The 19,427-nt window shown below is 40.9% G+C and overlaps 1 protein-coding gene across 1 annotated transcript in view; it reads right to left on the bottom strand.

The window, feature by feature from the left end:
• Window positions 1–19,427, bottom strand: part of tsc2 (TSC complex subunit 2) — a 98,373-nt gene that overhangs the window by 47,444 nt on the left and 31,502 nt on the right. The window contains 10 exon segments of the mRNA XM_052020909.1: window positions 948–1,109; window positions 6,513–6,638; window positions 10,190–10,239; window positions 10,241–10,293; window positions 11,697–11,797; window positions 13,386–13,479; window positions 14,447–14,636; window positions 15,252–15,386; window positions 17,015–17,137; window positions 18,694–18,829. Coding sequence (XP_051876869.1) covers window positions 948–1,109; window positions 6,513–6,638; window positions 10,190–10,239; window positions 10,241–10,293; window positions 11,697–11,797; window positions 13,386–13,479; window positions 14,447–14,636; window positions 15,252–15,386; window positions 17,015–17,137; window positions 18,694–18,829 — 1,170 coding nt within the window.

The raw sequence follows: 19,427 nt of genomic DNA, 5'->3' as shown, positions 1-19,427 counted from the left end.
GACTTTTTTGCCCCCCTCTGGAGCGCAAGAGGCGGAGAGGTAACCTTATAGAGGTGTATAAAATCATGAGGGGTGTAGATAAAGTGAATGGCCACAGTCATTTTCCCAGGGTAGGGGAGTCTAGAACTAAAGGGCATAGGTTGAAAGCGAGAGGGGAAAGATTTAGAAGGGACTTGAGGGGCAACTTTCCTCACACAGAGGATGGCATGTACGTGGAACCAGCTGCCAGAGAGAAAGAGACCAGAGAGAAGCTCATAGTGACCTGACAGAAGTTTCTAGTTGTACCAAATACAAGAAAGCCATTTGCAATACTAGAGAAACAAAGGACTGCAGAGGCTGGAATCTAGATGAAAAAACACCACATGCTGGAGGAACTCAGCAGGCCAGGCAGCATCTGTGGAGAAAAGCAGGCGGTCAACAATTTGGGTCAAGACCCTTCTTCAGGACTGAAGATAGGAGAAAGGGAAGCCCAACGTATAGGAGGGAAAAGCAGAGCAGCTCTTTTGTCCACCTATCACCGCTCCACTTTTCCCTCCTATACGTTGGGCTTCCCCTCTTCCTAACTTCAGTCCTGAAGAAGGGTCCTGACCCGAAATGTGAACCACCTACTTTTCTCCATGGATACTGCCTGGCCTGCTGAATTCCTCCAGCATCATAGTGTTTTTCATATAGCCACTTGTAAATGAGGCCAGGAATTCAAACATCTTTACTCAGTGTTACTGGATCATGGAACTCACTACAAACAACAATCGAGGCAAATAGTTTGGATAAATTTTAGCTGAGTAAGCAAGGGAAAGAGAAAGACAAGGAGGCTCTGAAAGCATTAGATAAGGTGCTTAACATGTCTCACATGACCAACACAAACCATATAGCCATTTTCTGTGGTACACTCTTTTGGTTTAAGGTTATTTTGAAATGACCCGAGAAATAAAATGATAAACACAAACCTCTTGGGCAGAGCAGAGAAGTTAGAGAAAACATATCGTGCCATCATATCCAAGCACGTTTCGGTAAGTTCAAGATGGACTGTCTTCAGACTATCTTCTGCTTCTGCGATTGAACTCTCATCTGCTGATCCCAAACTAGAACTCGTAACAGAGGTTTGCATTCTATTAGAATGAGAAGTTACCCAGTCAAAACCCAGCACATTGCAATAACAAATCCACAAAGTAACTTGTTCTCACCCTCAATAGCAGTTATTGCTTCGCGCGGTTTCAAACATGCATTCAGAATGTGCCCTTGTGCAGTTTTCAAAATTATTCTTTCAATGCAAAGCTTTAACTTTTTTCAGAATCAGATCAAACCAGAAATAGATCAACTTAGGTGGTTTAAAGAAACAACCTGTGCATTTCCATCTTCCAATAATACCGTCAAACACCGATTGATAAGACAGACTAGGTCTGGCTCAGAAATTTTTAATTATATATTCCTTATGTAAACATTGTGTTATACCACCAAGATAAACAGTTATTAATGATGAAATGCAAAATAGGAGGCATTTGGTTGCTTCTTACAGCTGACAACACTGAAAATTGTGAATTTTCCAATTATTGCAATTGAATGCTAAGTTTGAAAGCTCAAGTTAAAAACTTGATGCATTATCACACAGAATGACCAGCCCAGGGTTAATCACAAAGTAAAGCAAATTTATAAGTACAGCATGATCCTCAACTCAAAAATTCAGGATGCAATAATTCAATTTTTTTTAAAGCATTAATCTTCCAGATTATGAAATAACTCTGAAAAGTTGGAACTTGACTGTACTCAGATCTCTGGTCAGTGGATGTCCCTCAGGAGATGCAAGAATAGCCAATATTTTTTCATATTTTTTACTCCGTGTTCCAAGGTTTTGAGGCACGATTTTAAATGAGACTGAAAGACAAATGGGAAATCAAAGTTTCACAACTTCTGGTTTTCATGGGGAATTTCAATCCAGCTTCCAGCTCACATCAACAAAAATAAATATCTGTGTAATTTGTTCCCATTGTGTGGACATTTCGGAAAGGACCATAAATACTGGCATTACTGTCCTTCAGCCATTCTGCAGTGTTCTGGAATCACACATAGTCCAGATCAGGTAAGAATGGCAAATTCCCTTCCCTGAAGGACTTTAGTGATTCAGATGGGTTGTAACAACAATCCAGTAGTTTCATATCTTTATTGAAACCATCTAATATTACAAAAAAACTGTCAAGTAAATAAATCTTTTAAGTTCAGAAGGCAAAATGGACACTGGCCTTTATTGTAAAGGGGTTGGACTTTAAGAACAACACACACAAAATGCTGGAGGAACTCAGCAGATTTTGAACAGGAGAACAGGGAGGTTTTGTTACGGTTGTGCAGTGCGTAGGTGAGGCCACACTGGGAATACTACAGTTTTGGTCCCGTTACCTAAAAAAAAATGACATAGTAGCATTGGAGACACTACAAAAGGTAATTCACAAGTTTAATTCCTGGGAAAAGAGGGTAGTCATAACAAGAGAGGTTGGACAGTTTGGGTTTGTATTCCTTACAGTTTAGAAGAATGAGGAGTGACTTTATTCAAACATACAAGATCCTAAGAGAGCCAAGGTAGATGTTGCCATCAGTTGGAAAGTTACAAACAAGAGGACAGTTACAAAATAAAGGGCAAGTCATTTAAAACTGAGGTGCATAGAAATTTTCTTCTCTCAGTGGAATTCTCTGCCCCCGAGGGAGTTGGAGACAATATCTTGAGATTTTTTTTTAAGGTGGAATAGAGAAATATTTGCAGGATCAAGAAATTGAGGGTTATGGGGAACTGGCACAGAAAGCAGTAGAGATCAGCATAGATCAGCCATCATAATATTGAGTTGCAGGGCAGGCTTGTGGAGACGAGTGGCCTACACTTACCTTCTTGTGTTCTTGTATTTAAATTTTTAAGCTGCCCTGGTGTAATTCAAACTTTCATCTCTGATCAATGGCCCAGAACACTGGCTGTTTATCCAGTAATTTGACCATTTCTGGTACCACATCTTCAATCTTCATGTAACTGGTAAAATTAAAATTTCCTAGGGTGCATCACAAAAGGGATCAAAAACTGTTTTGAACTAGCTAAGTTGCCCACCGGCCTGGCAGGAGATGAGGTCCTGGATGCAAAGCAGTATGTTCCATGTCCAGTGGGTAGATAAAGGTGACATACAACAGCTGACATTTTAAATAAGAACTGTTCTGATTCAAAGCACTAGATGCACTCATGTATTGTGAAGAGCTTTTCTCAGGAGGGTTCTTAATACCAGGATGATTAGCAACTGAAGAGGAACCGTCATTGTCTCGGGTTGGATCCCTACAGCAGGAGGGAGGAAGGGAGGGAAGGAAGAGGAGGAAAGAGAGAGAGACTGGGGCTGGTAGATTATAGGTGAACTGAGGAGGGGTGAAGAATGATGGGTAGAAGTAGCCAGGTGGGGGCATGGTGAAGTTGGGAGATAGGAAGAAGGCAGATGGAGCCAGGTGGGGGAGGGTGAAGGTGGAGGCGACTGCTGGAGTGTGATAAGCAGGGACACGGGCAACAAGTGCTGGAATCTGATAAGGAAGGTGCTAATGAGAACCACTAGGGGAGAGGTGTATGGCAGATGGAACCAGGTGGGGGAGGGAATATGGTGGGTGAAGTGTGTGGGGAGTAGATAGGAGGAGGAAAGGGGGGGGGGGACATGGGAAAGAGAAAAAAAGGAGGACTAGAGGTGGATCGGAAGGAGAGAGAGGGGCTGGGGGGGGGGGGGGAGAGAAAAAATTAAAAACCACAGGAGGCAAGGGTTCCCTGAAATTGGAAAATTCAATATTCATACCATTTGGTTGTACACTACCCAGGCAGAATATGAGGTATTGTTCTTCTAGTTTATTTGGGCCTCAACCCGGCAATGGAGAAAGCCAAGGACAGACAGGTCAATGTGGGAATGGGAAGAGAAATTTAAATGACATGCATCCGGCAACTCAAGATGGCCTTTACAGATGGAGCACAGATACTTTGCAAACCAGTCAGCTCGTCTGTGCTTGGATTCACTGATGTAGTGGAGGCCACATCAGGAGCACTGAATACAGTAGATCTGCACCATCACCATTCCATAATGGACTAGCCATTTAGGGCAGGAGTGAGAAGCAATATTTTCACTAAAAACATTGTGAATCTGTGGGCTTCACAGAAGGCTGTGGACGATCAAAGAACATGGTCAGAGCTTGATTGATTTTTGGAACCCTAGACAAGCAAGGAACATGGTGTCAAGGCAGGAAAGAGGTAGAAGATCAACGATGATCTCACTCAAGGGAGTTAACTCCTGTTCCACATCCCTACAGTGCATCCAAGCCAACAATGTTAAGTCATTCGATGAACACTATGCCAAATCACAAGCTTACTGGAAGTCAGACATTTTCAAATGCCTTCAAAAATCAGGGATCCAGCTCCTTTTTTGTAGTATGTGGCAATGGAAAATTTATAACTCAACGTCACAGTTGCACACTGAACAAAAATTCTGGGCACATTTAAGTTCTGAACCTGTATCAATCCATCAAAATTGCAAAAAAATAAATAGGAACTGGGAGGGGAAAGAATGAAAAACAATTAGAAATACTCATGTTTGAGATTTTTTGAAATATATAGGTTACCAAAGCCAGAACTGGAGCGAAAGAAAGGAAGTTTAGCACTGATGGCACACAATTCAACATTACAAAGAGGGACAATAAGTCTTTTAAAAATCAGGAAATGAAGAAACCTAATGCACAGCCTTTATTTAGTTCACCTAATTGTGTTTATAAAAATGATCCATGAGTAAAAATTGAGATCAAAAACTAACAGTCAGTAGACCTATTTTAATCACTGCAGCAAGATAATGTATTTGTTTAATTCAACCTGTTTTGTAAAACATTTAGGAACCACAGATAGTAATTAAATTAAAGTGTGAGAGGGACAAATTCAGAAGGAAATAAAAGCAAAATGTTTTTATTTGCAATCTTATTTCAAAGACAGTCTCTGGAGGAGAAATTAGTTATTAATCTGAAATGGTAAACACATGCAAGTGCAATTGGTCCTCTGTTGAGCTTGTTCATTGATTTCAATGAAATAGAACATTGGGTCCCATCAGGTGGCGGATAAAATTGGCAGCCAACACACTCACACGAGTTTAGACTAGCAATCACAGAGGAATTTCTCACTGGGTTGTTACAAGGGATGTACAGCTTGTGTGCACTGTCAGAATGCCACGTAGCACAATTGGTGGGAAGGGGGAAGGGGAAAATAGGTCAGAAAAACAAATTCTACACCTTGAAAAGATTTTATTTAATGGATCTACATTATGATAACTGGAACTATGTAGATTTAATACCCCAACTCAGCTATACTACCACCAAAAACACATATAAAAGGAATCTATGATGGGCACACTTCCTCAAGTAGGGGATGGGGGAAAAAGGGGAAATCCTTCCAAGGTACACAATCACCCATTACTATATCTACTAGCTGGAAGGAATGCCATTATGGTTTAATTTTAGTCCCCAGATGGGGTTTTAGCAGAGATTTGAGCTTTTTGGATTCTTATGTCCTACATTTGGATAAAAAGCAAAGATGGGGGATTTTCACTGATCGTGTGCTGAGAGGACTACTTTCACTCAGACAGTGAATGTTATAAATGAGGTGGAAAGAAGTGTCTCCATTATTTTTGTTCCTTTAAATTCTAAACCCCTCAAAAAAGGCAACACTGCACAACAGTGAAGGGAATAGGGGAAAAAAAAACAGCTGATAAGTTCTGATAGATGGTCACATTAACTGACTCTCTCCACAGATGTTGCCTGGCCTGTGGGTACTTGCAGTACTTTTTGTTTTTACTTCACGTTTGCAGCATCTGTAGTATTTATCTTTTGAAAATACAGCATTTCAGACAGAACTTGTCTGAAGAAAGCTTGCAGCACGCATTATATCTTAGTCACTCACTGACCCAAGGATCCTTTGATACAAATATGATAGGGTACACTCCCTCAACGGTTACTGCATTTCCTGAAGCGTAATTGTGATGACACTTCAAAAAAGTACTTAAAAGTGCTTTGGGGTGATCCAGAATTGGAAAGGGCAGAAATTCCCTCCTTAATACCACGGAACAGTCTTGGACAATCAACACATTACAGGCCAAAAAAAAAATCACTTGAAAGATTGACGTATGGCCCTCTAATTGAGATTTGGAAAGCAGACTTCTTGAATGACAACCACTGACCAATGTCTTTATATTCCTGAATACAATATTAACTTGTATCAATATCCCTATAAAATCACTTAAAAGATTGACAAATGGCCCTCTAATTGAGATTTGGAAAGCAGACTTCTTGATTGACAACCACTGACCAATGTCTTTATATTCCTGAATACAATATTAATTTGTATCAATATCCCTATGCAAAATGGTGAATAGTACTTTTCAAAAAGTATCTAAAACTATGTCATGCAAGTGTCCCGGCATGCAGAAACCCCAAAACGAAACTCTGTGGAGCACAGGCTCCCATAATGCCTCTACCTTCGGACTGCATGTTCTGAAACACTGATGCTGCGGGACCGGAAGGCCTCGACTGCCGACAGGTCTTTCATATCTTTAATTTGGGAACTATTCAAGCCTGGCTTTAGGGGCTTTGTGGCTCGCAAGCTACCAGCAACAGCCCAAAGACACCGCAGGTAGGAAAGTTGATGGCCAGGTCACAGAACAGGGAAAGGGTTCCCAGGCAAGTGAAGTGAACAAACACCAGCACAGAAGAATAAAAAGGGTGGGTGGTGGGGGGGCGGGGAGAGGAAAAAAAAACAAAACTTAAGCATTAAACAAAATCTGGAAGATGATAAATTAGCAAATTAGATCAAACAGCTTATATGCTACAGAACATAAACTTCTAAAGCTCCTGCTACATTTACTGACAATTGGCAGAAAAAGCAACACATGAAATTAAGGTTGGAATGACATTTCAGAGTTTGACAACTTTCTAAAGTACAGTTGCAAGTTATTCAGAGCTAGCTGACAATTCTGGGTGGGGCTTTACCAAGTGAAATGCAACTACAAATAAAATCTAGTATAACAATCTTGATATTTAACCTTAATAATTGGCCTCATACAGCCCACTTAAAGACATCAGTTGTTTAATTGTTATAAAGGAGATCAATGAAAGTACCGATTACTCCCCACAATTTACAGAACCCTGGTTTAAGTTACTTTTGGGGATACTAGCTCTCATACTTTAACACATTTGTATTAAAGCACCTTCTCTACTTTAGCAAAGGTTAAATTGGCCTGTATATTTTTTTTAAAAATCAGTCATAGAGTTATACAGCACGGAAACAGGCCCTTCAGCCCAACTCGTTCATGCCAACCAAGTCGCCACACAAGCTAGTCCCATTTGCCCACGTTTGGCCCATATCTCTCCCAGGGCTGAATTGGTGGCCACAAGAGGACATGGGTTTAAGGTGCTGGAGAGCAGATATAGAGGAGATGTCAGGGGTAAGTTTTTTTACTCAGAGAGTGGTGAGTGCGTGGAATGGGCTGCCGGAAACGGTGGTGGAGGCGGATACGATAGGGTCTTTCAAGAGATTGTTAGATAGGTACATGGAGCTGAGTACAATAGAGGGCTATGGGTAAGCCTAGTCATTTCTAGGGTAGGGACATGTTCGGCACAGCTTTGTGGGCCAAAGGGCCTGAATTGTGCTGTAGTTTTTCTATGTTCTATGTTCTTTCTAACCCTTCCTATCCATGTACTTATCCAAACGTCTTTTAAAATATTCCTATTGTACCCACCTCAACTACTTCCTCTGGCAACTCATTGCACATACACACCACCCTCTGCGCAAGGTTGTCCCTCAGGTTCCTATTAAATATCTCCCCTCTCACCTTAAACCTACACTCTCTAAGTTTTGGTTCCCTTTCACTGGGAAAAGGACTGTGTGCATTCACCCTATGCCCCTCATGATTTTATACATCTCTGTAAGGTCACCCCTTGTGCTGGGAAATGGGGCAAGAAACCAAGTTCTACACCTTACAAAGATTTCATCTAATGAACCTACTGGAACTGTGTAGATTCAATATCCAAACTCAACGATATAACCACCAAAGACACACCCTAAAGAAATCTACAACAACTGGATGACTTCCTCAGGTAAGGGGTGAGAAGAAAAGGGAGAATCCTTTCAGACCTAGTACACGATCACTGTATCTACTAGCTTGAAGTTTCATTCTGGTTTATTTTCAATCCCTCAATGATTTGAGTCTTTCTGATTCTCTCTTACATCTTACATTTGGATAAAAAGCAAAGAATGGGGTAGATTTACTTGACCTGTGTTGAGATGACTATTTCTACTCAGCCAGTGAATATTACAATTGAGCTGGAAAGAAACCTTTTAAGAGTCTGAGTTATTTTTGTTCTTTTGCATTCTAAACCCCTTTAACGTGTAACACTGCACAACAGTTCCAAACATGTCCAACACTGAAGTTCAGTGTGCATTATTCACTGTGTAAAAATAACTTTGCATGCAAGGCTCCCTTCACCTTTGTGTTAATGTATGACAGCTCGTATCTCCTAAACCATCTGAAAAAGAAGGGTTCCATAAATTGTGAGTAATCATTTTATACCATACAAACCAAGTTTCTAATGCATCAATTAGAAAAGGAGGGCAGACTTTTATATTAAAATGTATCAAGTATCCTTCATCTCATAAATCAGGCCCACTGGCACTGGATGAGGTGACAGATGGGAATTTGATGTTAATACTAACCTAAAATCACAACAGTTCAAGGCTCTGACCACCAGTAAATAAATAATTCAGTGCTAATGCATATCTGGGTTAATGCCATAAATTTAAAATATTTTTTAACTTCAACATGCCCATATTCCAACCTTAAACATCTGCACACTTCAGCACCAAAAATTAAAATGTGCTGTGCAACTATACAATTTATACCAAGCTTGAAAATAAAAGGAAAAGCACAAATTTCAATTTGAGGAAAATACATAAACACCGACGTCAAGTAGAATGATGTGATGAAAGAGTGCAAATCAGGAAAGATCAGCAGCGATGAGGGCGCTTTCTATTGCTCAGAAGCCAACCCGAAATGCACACAATTCACAAAATGAGCTTATTACGCAGCCTGCTTTTGCACTTTCCCAGTGGAATGCCTTCCTAATAGTATTATTCTTTAGCCAGGGCACAGTGTGTTTGGAAACAAAAGATTATAAGTGAATACAAATCCCTTTAGTCTAGACTAAAAGATTTAAGACCCTTCATTCTCCCAGCTACAAGGGCTCCAAGTAAAAGTTCCACAAATCACGTCCAACACAGCAGCTCAGTGTACTACATTATCCACTTTGCAAATATACACGGTAGTGTAGCAGTTAGCGTAACGCTTTACAGCGCCAGCAATCCGGGTTCAATTCCTGCCACTGTAAGGAGTTTGTACATTCTCCCTGTGACTGCGTGGGTTTCCTCTGAGCGCTCCGGTTTCCTCCCACATTCCAAGGTTAGGTAGTCGTGGGCATGCTATGTTGGCGCTAGAAGCGTGGCGACACTTGCGGGCTGCCCCCAGAACACTCTACGCAAAAGATGCATTTCACTGTGTGTTTCGATGTACATGTGACTAATAAAGATATCTTATCTAGATTAGCATGCAAGGCACCCCTCACCCACCTCCCCTAAAGATCATCTGTGCCGGGGAAGCTGTGAAAGGAAAGCCAACACCTGTAGTGTAACAGGTGCTCTTCCAAATTGCATTACAAGGTCGTTGCAAAGGGCAATTTGACTGTGCATCTGCCACCTGCCTTGTACAAACAAAACAATGGCAGCAAAACTGGAGGGTTCTCAATTCTCCAATACCACCTGCACAAATTTGAATTAGAATTTCCATATGTTTAAAATGTAAAAAAGTTTTTAGAGATACAAAATTTTTAAAGAAAAAATGGATGGTCATGATTTATGGATCATCTACACAGCCGAAAAGAAAGTTATCAACTTCCTAAACATCAAAGCAACAGGATCGAAATTTCACCAGTTTTGACGTATTCGCTTTGTTTTAACTTTTATGGTAGAGCATACAATGTTTTAACTTTTATAGTGGAGCAAAGTGAACGTATCAAAACTCAACTGTGTGTTATGGTTTACATGTGGGCTTCTTCCAGGATAATAAATTATGTTAAAAGTATGCTCCCTGCTCTGGAAATTAGCCTACCTTTGAAAGGTCTTTCATTTAAACTCGTGCTACGAGCTCGAAAGTTTGCTAGGTTCGTGCGTATCCTCAAATGGTAGCAAGGCATTTGATCTGAGACCTTGTTTATATATATAAAAAAAAAGCAAAACTAAGTTAGAGAATAATTTTCAAATCCTGATTACACATTGTGCTATGAGCAGAATAAATTTTCTAACATTCATCAACAACATGGAGAGTTTTTTCTTTCCAAAATGAAGGACTAAGTGCCAGACAGTAGAGCTCAGGAGACAACTGTTGGATACAGGGATATCTTCTCTGTGGCCGAGCCAACGGAACATCAAACAGAATCGACAATCCCTGCTTCTTTGCAGTTTGAGAGACCTTGCCATTTCAAAACTCTTAAAATTTTTCCAATCTGCTTTCAGGAGCTACTTTAATAAAGACAAACATCTATGGATCAGCTAGACAGCCAACAGAAAATTATCAGCTTCCTAAATGTCAAAGCAACAGGACTGAAAGTAGGTTGCAAGTCAGAGTAATACAGCAGATACAGGCCTTTCAGCCCAACTAGTCCATGCCAATCACTGTGCCCACTCAGCAAATCCCAATTTCCTGCACTCGGCCTATATCCCTTTGTGCCCCACTCCTCCACGTACTTTTGGAGTCTTTGGAACTCTTTTCCTCAAAGGAAGCAGAGTCTTTGCATATTTTAAAGCCAGAGGTAGATTGATTATTGATAGGCAAAGGATATTGAGTGTAGGCAGAAATGTAGAGTTGAAGTCACAGTCAGCCATTATTTCATTAAATGGCAGAGGAGGCTTGAGGAGTTGAGTGGCCTATTCTTAATTCATATGTTCATATAAATGTTCCATTTTCTACACAAGGTTGTATAAATAAAAATTAAAATACTTTCACTTTAACCAATCACAATGTGGATCAAAGTGAATTAATGGCACAACACAGTGGTTGTGGCCACGTGATGAGGCTAAATAAACTTGGTCTTCCAGTGGAAGGGGCTATCCACAAACAAAGGTTGCAGACTGGCACGTTCCAAAGTCCAAGACTACATACTGAGGGATGCAGTGAAGCTTGGCACAAATCGCTACAAAAGCTGTAAGGGGAAAGGCCAATGTTGTTTCAGACCCTTGTGCCACTGCACCCCAGAATCCTTGTAGAAACTTTATTGGATGTCACTCACGTGAAGAAGTAACATTAAAGACTGTGTGTGTCTGTGTGTGTATATAGAAGGAATGTCGACATAAAAACCCTGCATCAGGACAACAATAACATTAGCTGTTTTTCTTCCCATGGATGCAGCCTGGCCTGCTGAGTACTTTGAGCTTTTTCTGTTTTTCCAGCATCTGCCAGTTTTTTGTTGATTTTTCAATACACGTCTTATAATGTGAATGGTGACGTGAATGTACTGTACTATGTCTGCAAATTTTACAAAGCACACCTTTCAGGAAAATTTTTGAGCTCAATAAGACAAAGGGAAACATCAACATTGAAATAAGAATCTTACTTTTGTAATGTACCGCACGAAGTCTTTCCTGAACACAAGCCGGCATCGGATGAACCACATGGCTATGACGTGGTGTGCTAGGGACACTATATATTGGTTGAATCTAAAAAAACAAAACAGAAGCAGTGCAATCTCATCTTAAATGTAAATATCAATTTGAAATTATAATGTCCTAGAGTTGTTAGAGCTGCAAAGTCAATCTCAGTACTTCACAAATATAGAACAAGAACTAAATCCAAAATAAATTTTTGGCAATTAAAAACATGCAAGTTCTAAAGACATTGAGTATGCAAAACAGTTAATTATGACACATGCCAGTGGGAAGCACTAGCTGTGAGAATGCCCTTTCACTTCAAATTGGGACACTAGTATCAATGGCAAGGCTAGGATTTATTGGACATTCATAATAGCCCTTGAACAGAGTGATTTGGCAAGTGGTTTCAGAGAGCAGCTATGTGTTAGCCACATTTTGGTGTAGGCCTGGAGTCATACATTAGGCTAGTCTGGGTAAGAACTACAGACTTTGTTAAAAAGGATTAGTTCATCAAATGGGTTTTATGACAATATGGAAAAGAAACACCATTTCTAATCCAGAATTTTTAAAAAAAATTTAACTGAGCTATTCTGGTGGGATTTAAATTTTGTTAAAATCTCCACATCATTGCTGTAGGACCATGAATTACTGCAGTAACATGATGCAACTCCATCTCTGCAGGTCTACTTCACATAATATTTTACCCATTAAAAGAGATGGGGTATGGATTAACTGGCTACACATCCCTAGCTACTCTTGAAAAGTGGCAGCAAACACCTTCATGAACTGCTGCAGTCCACCCAAGGAAGGTGCTTGCACAGTGCTGCCAAACAAGTAGCTTCAGAATTTTGACCCAGTTATAATAAAGAAAATGTGCTTCCAAGTCAAGATCCTGTGCGACCTGGACGGGTAGTTGTTGGTGGTGGTGTTCATGTTTCTACTACCCTCCTCGACAATAGACTTGCTGCATTGTATTTTGTTGAAGGGCATGTTACAGCCACAGTGCAGAAGGATAAACGTTTAAGAATATGAATGGGGTGAAAAACAACTAAGCCGCTTTGTCCTGGAAAGTGTCAAGCTTTCTGGAGCATTGTTAGACTTGTACACTTCAGGTAAGTGGGAAGTACTCCACACCCTTAACTTCTACCCATGGATGGCTTTTGGGAGTCAAGGGTTGAGCATGCCTCAGCACAGGGTAACTAGCCTCTGACCCACTCTTGTTAGCCATAGCATGAGGCAGGTCCAGTTAAGTTTTTGGTCAATAGCAACCCTCCCAGATCTTGATGGTGAGGAGCAATTGTAATGTTAAAAATTGCTGTTATTTGTGATGGAAATGTTACTTGCCTGACACAAGCCCAGGTCTGAACATTCTCCAGACATTGGTGCATTTAGGTACAGACTCCATCATCAAGGAGTTGCAAATGGAACCATAGATTGAAGTCAATAAGTGAATATCCCCAGTTCTGACCTTACAGTGGAAGGAAAGGTCATCACTGAATGAAGATTGGTGGACCTAAATAACTCTTCCCCACGAAACTCTTGTAATGTCATCCTATGCCTGATATAGATTTGGAAACCAAATTAAAAGCTACAAATAATTACAATTTTAAAAACTTAATCTTAGATAGTTTTAAAACTGAGGAAAATAAATACTCACTTGAAAGGGTTAGTGTAAGGTAACGAGATAGCAAAAACACTGACATACTGTTCTGCCACAAAGTTGGCATAGAGAGGAGGAAGTCTCACCAAGGCTGCAAAAAAAAAACACTTACTTTAACTCTTCTGCTAACCTATGGCATTCTAAGACCACCATCACTATATACTTTCAGTGGGTTTTTTCAATTCAGAGGATTTGGTGATCAGTTACCAATCAAAACACTCAACAGACAAGCAGATGTGGAGGACCTTGTGATCCACTGCCCAAGAAGTTGAAAGTTGGTTGCAAGTGCCATGAGGAATAGTACAGGCTTTGCAGATGCACCTTTGCACCCTCTCCCAACAGCCAAATGTGGAACGACACTATTAGAAGCCCAGGGAGAGCAGGCAAATTGCAAGAGTCCATGGCTCAATGCCTCTGAACGTCAACTCATTTCCATATTCACTGATGCTATGCATGTAATCAAAGTGTGGAAACTCCAGAAACCAAAGACATTATCACAGCAGCTCCCACATTCCTCATGGTATGTGCTGGAGTGTCGATTTATGCCCATCCTTAGAGGATTTCCCCAAGACCTATCATACAGTCAGCGCGAAAGCACGCACAAACACTGCAGGTTCAGTCATTGAGGGCGTAACGCTTTACAGCGCCAGCGACCCAGGTTCAAATCCGGCCACTGTCTGTAAGGAGTTTGTACGTTCTCCCCGTGTCTGTGTGGGTTTCCTCCGGGTGCTCCGGTTTCCTCCCACATTCCAAAGACATACAGGTTAGGAAGTTGCGGGCGCGCTATGTTGGCGCCGGAAATGTGGCGACACTTGGCAGGCTGTCCCCAGAACACTACGCCAAAAGATGCATTTCACTGTGTGTTTCGATGTACATGTGACTAATAAAAATATCTCATCTTATCTTATAAACTTAGTTCTGAGAGGACAAAGGGACCAGAAACAGAGATTTATATAACTGCTGCAATTGGTAGTTCAACAGGCCCACATTATATAACACAACACTCTCATATGCTCAAGTTATACCAATGATGTGTTAAAACAACGAAGTAACCTTACTTGATAAGAACTCCAGCATGGGAATGGCCATGGTGAGTGTGGCAGAGATGTGCGTCAGTTTGAGAATGATGCCTGGAAGCAGTTTAACCATGATATCTGGCATCTCAATGATACACATGGTCAACGTCACCACACACTGCTTGGCACAACGATAGATCAGCCCAGTGTCGAGGCAGTGAACAAACTCACGCTATTCAAAATATAGAAGAACAAAGTTTTTGTTTGGAACCTCAGCATAATTAAGCATTCACATCATCAAAACATCAAGCATCAAAACATTTAATTGATTTCAGCAAAAAAAAATTGCAGATGCCAGCAGTCTGCAAACAAACAACAAAGAAAATGCTGGAAACACTCAGCAGGTCTGGCAGCATACATGAAGAAAGAAACAGAATAAATGATAGTTTCAGGTTAATAACCCTTCCAAGTTAAAATTTAATTTATGCATTCCTGATCAATTCACTCAATTCAAAACTGAATTGCATCAGATTTCAAACTCAACGACTATTATCAGTTTAGATATTCTATAGCAATAAGTTGCTTACAAGGAAATCTCAAAATTATCAAACTAAATAACAGAATAATTGTTCTCCAAACCTTGGGGAAAAGGATAAGCATGTGTGCCTTTTTTATTTTGCTGTAACAATTCACCTGATTGATGATTTGCAGACACTAATCATACCTACGCTGCATTCTTTAAAAGCATTCCCTTCATTTTCAAGCATCCTTTCTCCACTAATCTCTGCCTGGCCCACAGAAAATCCTCTGCAGTGCAGACTGACGTCAAGACTGCAGTGCTAGCTACCTGTTTGGTCTGGTCCAAGTAAACATGGTAGGAGGTGATGACCGTCAGCACGGGAACCACCACCAATTGTACGTCTGTGCGAGAGAAACCCTCGGGCGTATTCCGCAGTCGTTCTGCCAACTGACGGTCCGTGACCTACAAAGAAAGAGCAGAAATGATTCCAGGGAGTTAACATCCAATATGATTTTTCTTTTACATAAATAAAAATGCACCATTAAACCTTCTCCACTCTCCCCCAATGAAAAGGGATTTCATGTAGTCCATATGGAGTGCTCATACCATTAACTGACTTGTTGTGTCCCTGCAGAGCGCAGTTAAGAGACAACCACACTACTGTGGGTCTGGAGGCACATCAAGGATGGATTGCAGATTTCCCTCCCTGATGGATATTAATGAAATCAGATGGGATTACGTAACAATCTAAGTTTCATGGTTACTATTACCAGATTTTTCTCTTTAAGCTCCGTATTACTTCAATTAACTGAGTTAAATTCCCCAGCCGATGCGGTAGAATTTGCTCCAGCTTGTGTCTCTGGATTGTTGGACCAGACCTCTTGACTACTAATTCAATAATTTAAACAATAAACAATCTGCTGGAAGAACTCAGCAGATCAAGCAGCATCTGTGGGAGAAAAGGAATTGTTGATGCTTTGGTTCAAAACCCTGCATCAAGACCTGAAATGTCCACAATTCCTTCCCCGCCCCACAGATGCTGCTCGACCCGCTGAGTTTTTCAAGCAGATTGTTTGTTGCTCCACATTCCAGTATCTGCGGTCTCTTGTGTCTCCAATAATTTAACCACATATGCCATCAAGTCAGATAAGAGACCTGTCAAAGACAGCAAGATCCTGGGCATGTGCCCAAAGATGGATGTGACAGGACTGGTGCAAAGCAGAGGGTGCTGATTAGTACCGTTTATATCTGGGGAGTCCTTAAAGGATACAGAACATTTACTTTAAACAGAAAATAAAAATAAGGCATGATATAGGTGACTAGACTGTCTTTAACTTAGACATGCTGTAAAGAGTTGAATCATAATCAGTTTCAGATACTTGAACATTTCAGGAGATACATGCAATTTAAATTTTATGCTACCAGCCTGCATGTTTAAAAAAGATATAAGCACGAACTCACCAACCTTCGATTGCTTAACATGACCACATTTATAATTACTGATGTGCAATATCTTCAAATTGGAAATAAGCTACAATTGACAGTGGTTACTCAGCAAGGTACATTTCATCATTGAGAATTTATGACATGGTAGTGTAGCGGTTAGCATAATGCTTTACAGCGCCAGCAACCCGGGTTCAATTCCAGCTGCTGCCTGTAAGGAGTTTGTATGTTCTCCCCGTGTCTGCGTGGGTTTCCTCCGGGTGCTCCGGTTTCCTCCCACATTCCAAAGACATATGGGTTAGGAAGTTGTGGGCGTGCTATGTTGGTGCCGGAAATGTGGCGACACTTGCTGGCTGCCCCCAGCACACTACACAAAAAGATGCATTTCACTGTGTGTTTCGATGTACATGTGACTAATAAAGGCACCTTATCTTATATAAATTTGGAAAGGGTGGAAGAAGAGAAAGACACTGTCAGTCACTGTTCCTACTTCTCATCACAAACCAATGACTGCGGCAGGAAAAGGGCATTAATGTACCCTCCCTTCTAAACCAAAAGCCAATAGAAGCCACTATTAACTATGCACAAGTAGCTATTGGGCATGATAACAAGAGCATTACATATGACTTTTTTTGTTGAAATGTTACCATGGTACAGAGAGCAGAGCAGAGTTGGTCAATGCTGCATGGAGAAGTCAGAATCAATCCTTTGTACTTGAGCAATTCTGGTAGCTTATCCAATACCAGTTTCAGCACTTTCCAGTCTGTCTCCTTTACAGGGAAGAAAAGAGTACACAGTGAACAAGGGAGAAGTATTATTGTTCATAGGCACATTTACACACATGCATTTCAATCACCCGACCATTTGATTTATTTTCTCCAACAACCTCAAGGGAAGTTTGCACAAAAGCTCCTTAGATTGCAGTTTCACTAAACTCAAGTGATTTTAGTGGAGGTTCAAAATTATAACAAAGATTCTTCAGTAGAGAAACAGTTTCATCACCAAGAGGGTTGCTAATCCTTGGACATGGTATACAATTACAAGCAAAACTAGTATTTATTGAATATAGCAAGTTATTACAAGTAAATTCACGAGTAATTTCAAAGTCAAAGTTTATTGTCATATGCACAAGTGGGAGGGAAGGGTTAGATAGATATTAGAGCAGGATAAAATGTCGGCACAACATTGTGGGCCAAAGAGCCTGTACTGTGCTGTAGCGTTCTATGCAAGTACATTTACACACAGGCGCAATGAAAATCTTACTTGCAACAGGATCACAGGCACGTATTGTTAGAGACACAACATTCACAAGAAAAACTAATTATACAAAAACAAACACAATTAGGGCAAAAAACAACATCCATTGTAGTGCAAAATGGTCATGGTGTTGCTAAACTGTACTGATTAGAGTTGTGCAGGTTGGTTCAAGAACCAACTGGTTGAAGGGAAGTAGCTGTTCTTGAACCTGGTGGTGTGGGACTTCAGGCTTCTGGAACCTCCTGCCTGATGGATTTTTGAAGGGAATCTGATAAATAGCAGGTCCTGGGGAAAGGGTGGTGTTAACTGGTCAAGAAAGGAAGGGAGAGGCCGGTGGGAAACTAGTCCCAGACAGCATGGATCAGCTCAGATATAACATTAAAACATGTCCACAACCAACATGAACCCAACTCTAATAAGTATAACAAATCTCAAACATGTTATTCACATGCAGTTATACTGAGCAAATGATCCTGGCCTGTTAAGAACAGAGCTGAGGCAGCACAGTATGGCGTTGTCCAATCTGACCCCTCCGAACTGTTTTATTAGAACATGTATCCAACCAGATGCAGACGCAGATAGTCTGGTCCTGTTGGACTTGGGTTGGCTAGTTATGCTCTGCCAAAGGACTGAATCAGCTCAGAACACTGTTACCAATGGTGGAACAGAGGAAGAGCAGGAACTCAGTTAAATGAATGATGTATTGGGACAAGGCAAAGAGTGTGCCGGAAATCTGAAGTGTGGGGGAGTGCAGCGGTCTCAACTATCAAACAACAAGAACAGTCTTCGCTGTTTGATTAGGTACCAGTGGAGAGAATGTCTCCACTTGGCAATGTAGAACTGCAGAATGGAAGATCCAACCTTGCTCTACAAACCCCAGTACTCTCGGCCCAGCATTGCAAGAAATATGTCGCATGGACATTTTTGGACCGGGGGGTGGTCAATGTCCCCTTTGTGGTCCATATAGAAGAGTGGGGACAGCAGGGATTCGTTGATCACAGCAAGATAATGGAAGGAAAGAGTTCTTTGTCAGTTAATTCATTTGTATGTTGGTTTCAAATCTACTTACATGCTCAAGACACTGGAGAATTGCATTAAAAGCCAGTGAGAAGGGTAAATAGCCCAGCCGAACGGTGGTACTCTGAGCTGTGGCTGGACTTCCTGCTGGTGGAGAAACCGTACCTTGCCCTTTCTTCTCAGAATCACTGCAACAAAATACAATAAAAGGCAAAGATGGAATTTAAAAGACAAAGTACACTTTGTATATTCCAAATACTAGAGAGACTGATCAAGTCGAATGGCCGTGCTTCAAGCCTGGTTTCATGTCAAATGAGCAAAGTTTAAATGGAAAGTGTCATCAAGTGCCCATCTGAGCCAAAGATTATCCAATGAGTGCTGTAAAGTTCTCTAACATTTCAAGCAGAATCAGCAGCAGTACTACATGGAAGGTTATTCGGTCTAGAGTCCACACCAATCCTGTTGAGCGATTTATTCAGTCCCATTCTTTGCCCACACCCCTGCAAATTATTTTCCCTCCAGTTTCTATCCAATTCCCTTTTGAAAGCCCTGACCGACTTCACTTCCATCACTCTTGGAGGCGAGGAGTTCCAGTTCACCAGCACATTGTAAAAAGAAAACCCACACTGGGAAATCTGGCACCTTTTCAGAAATGGCATAAATGCATTCAAGTGCAGAGATAATGCAAGAGGATGAAGGTTTTGAAAAAAAAGTTAACAAACTGAACGTCACAACACAAGGAGTAAATGATCTACCCTATTCCTAAGTTTTGACATCAGTGCTGCT

This window comes from Pristis pectinata, chromosome 8 (assembly GCF_009764475.1).
Source record: "Pristis pectinata isolate sPriPec2 chromosome 8, sPriPec2.1.pri, whole genome shotgun sequence".
NCBI classification, from domain to species: domain Eukaryota; kingdom Metazoa; phylum Chordata; class Chondrichthyes; order Rhinopristiformes; family Pristidae; genus Pristis; species Pristis pectinata.
The sequence above is the reverse complement of the archived record's forward strand: the minus strand, read 5'-3'. Positions and strand labels throughout refer to the sequence as shown.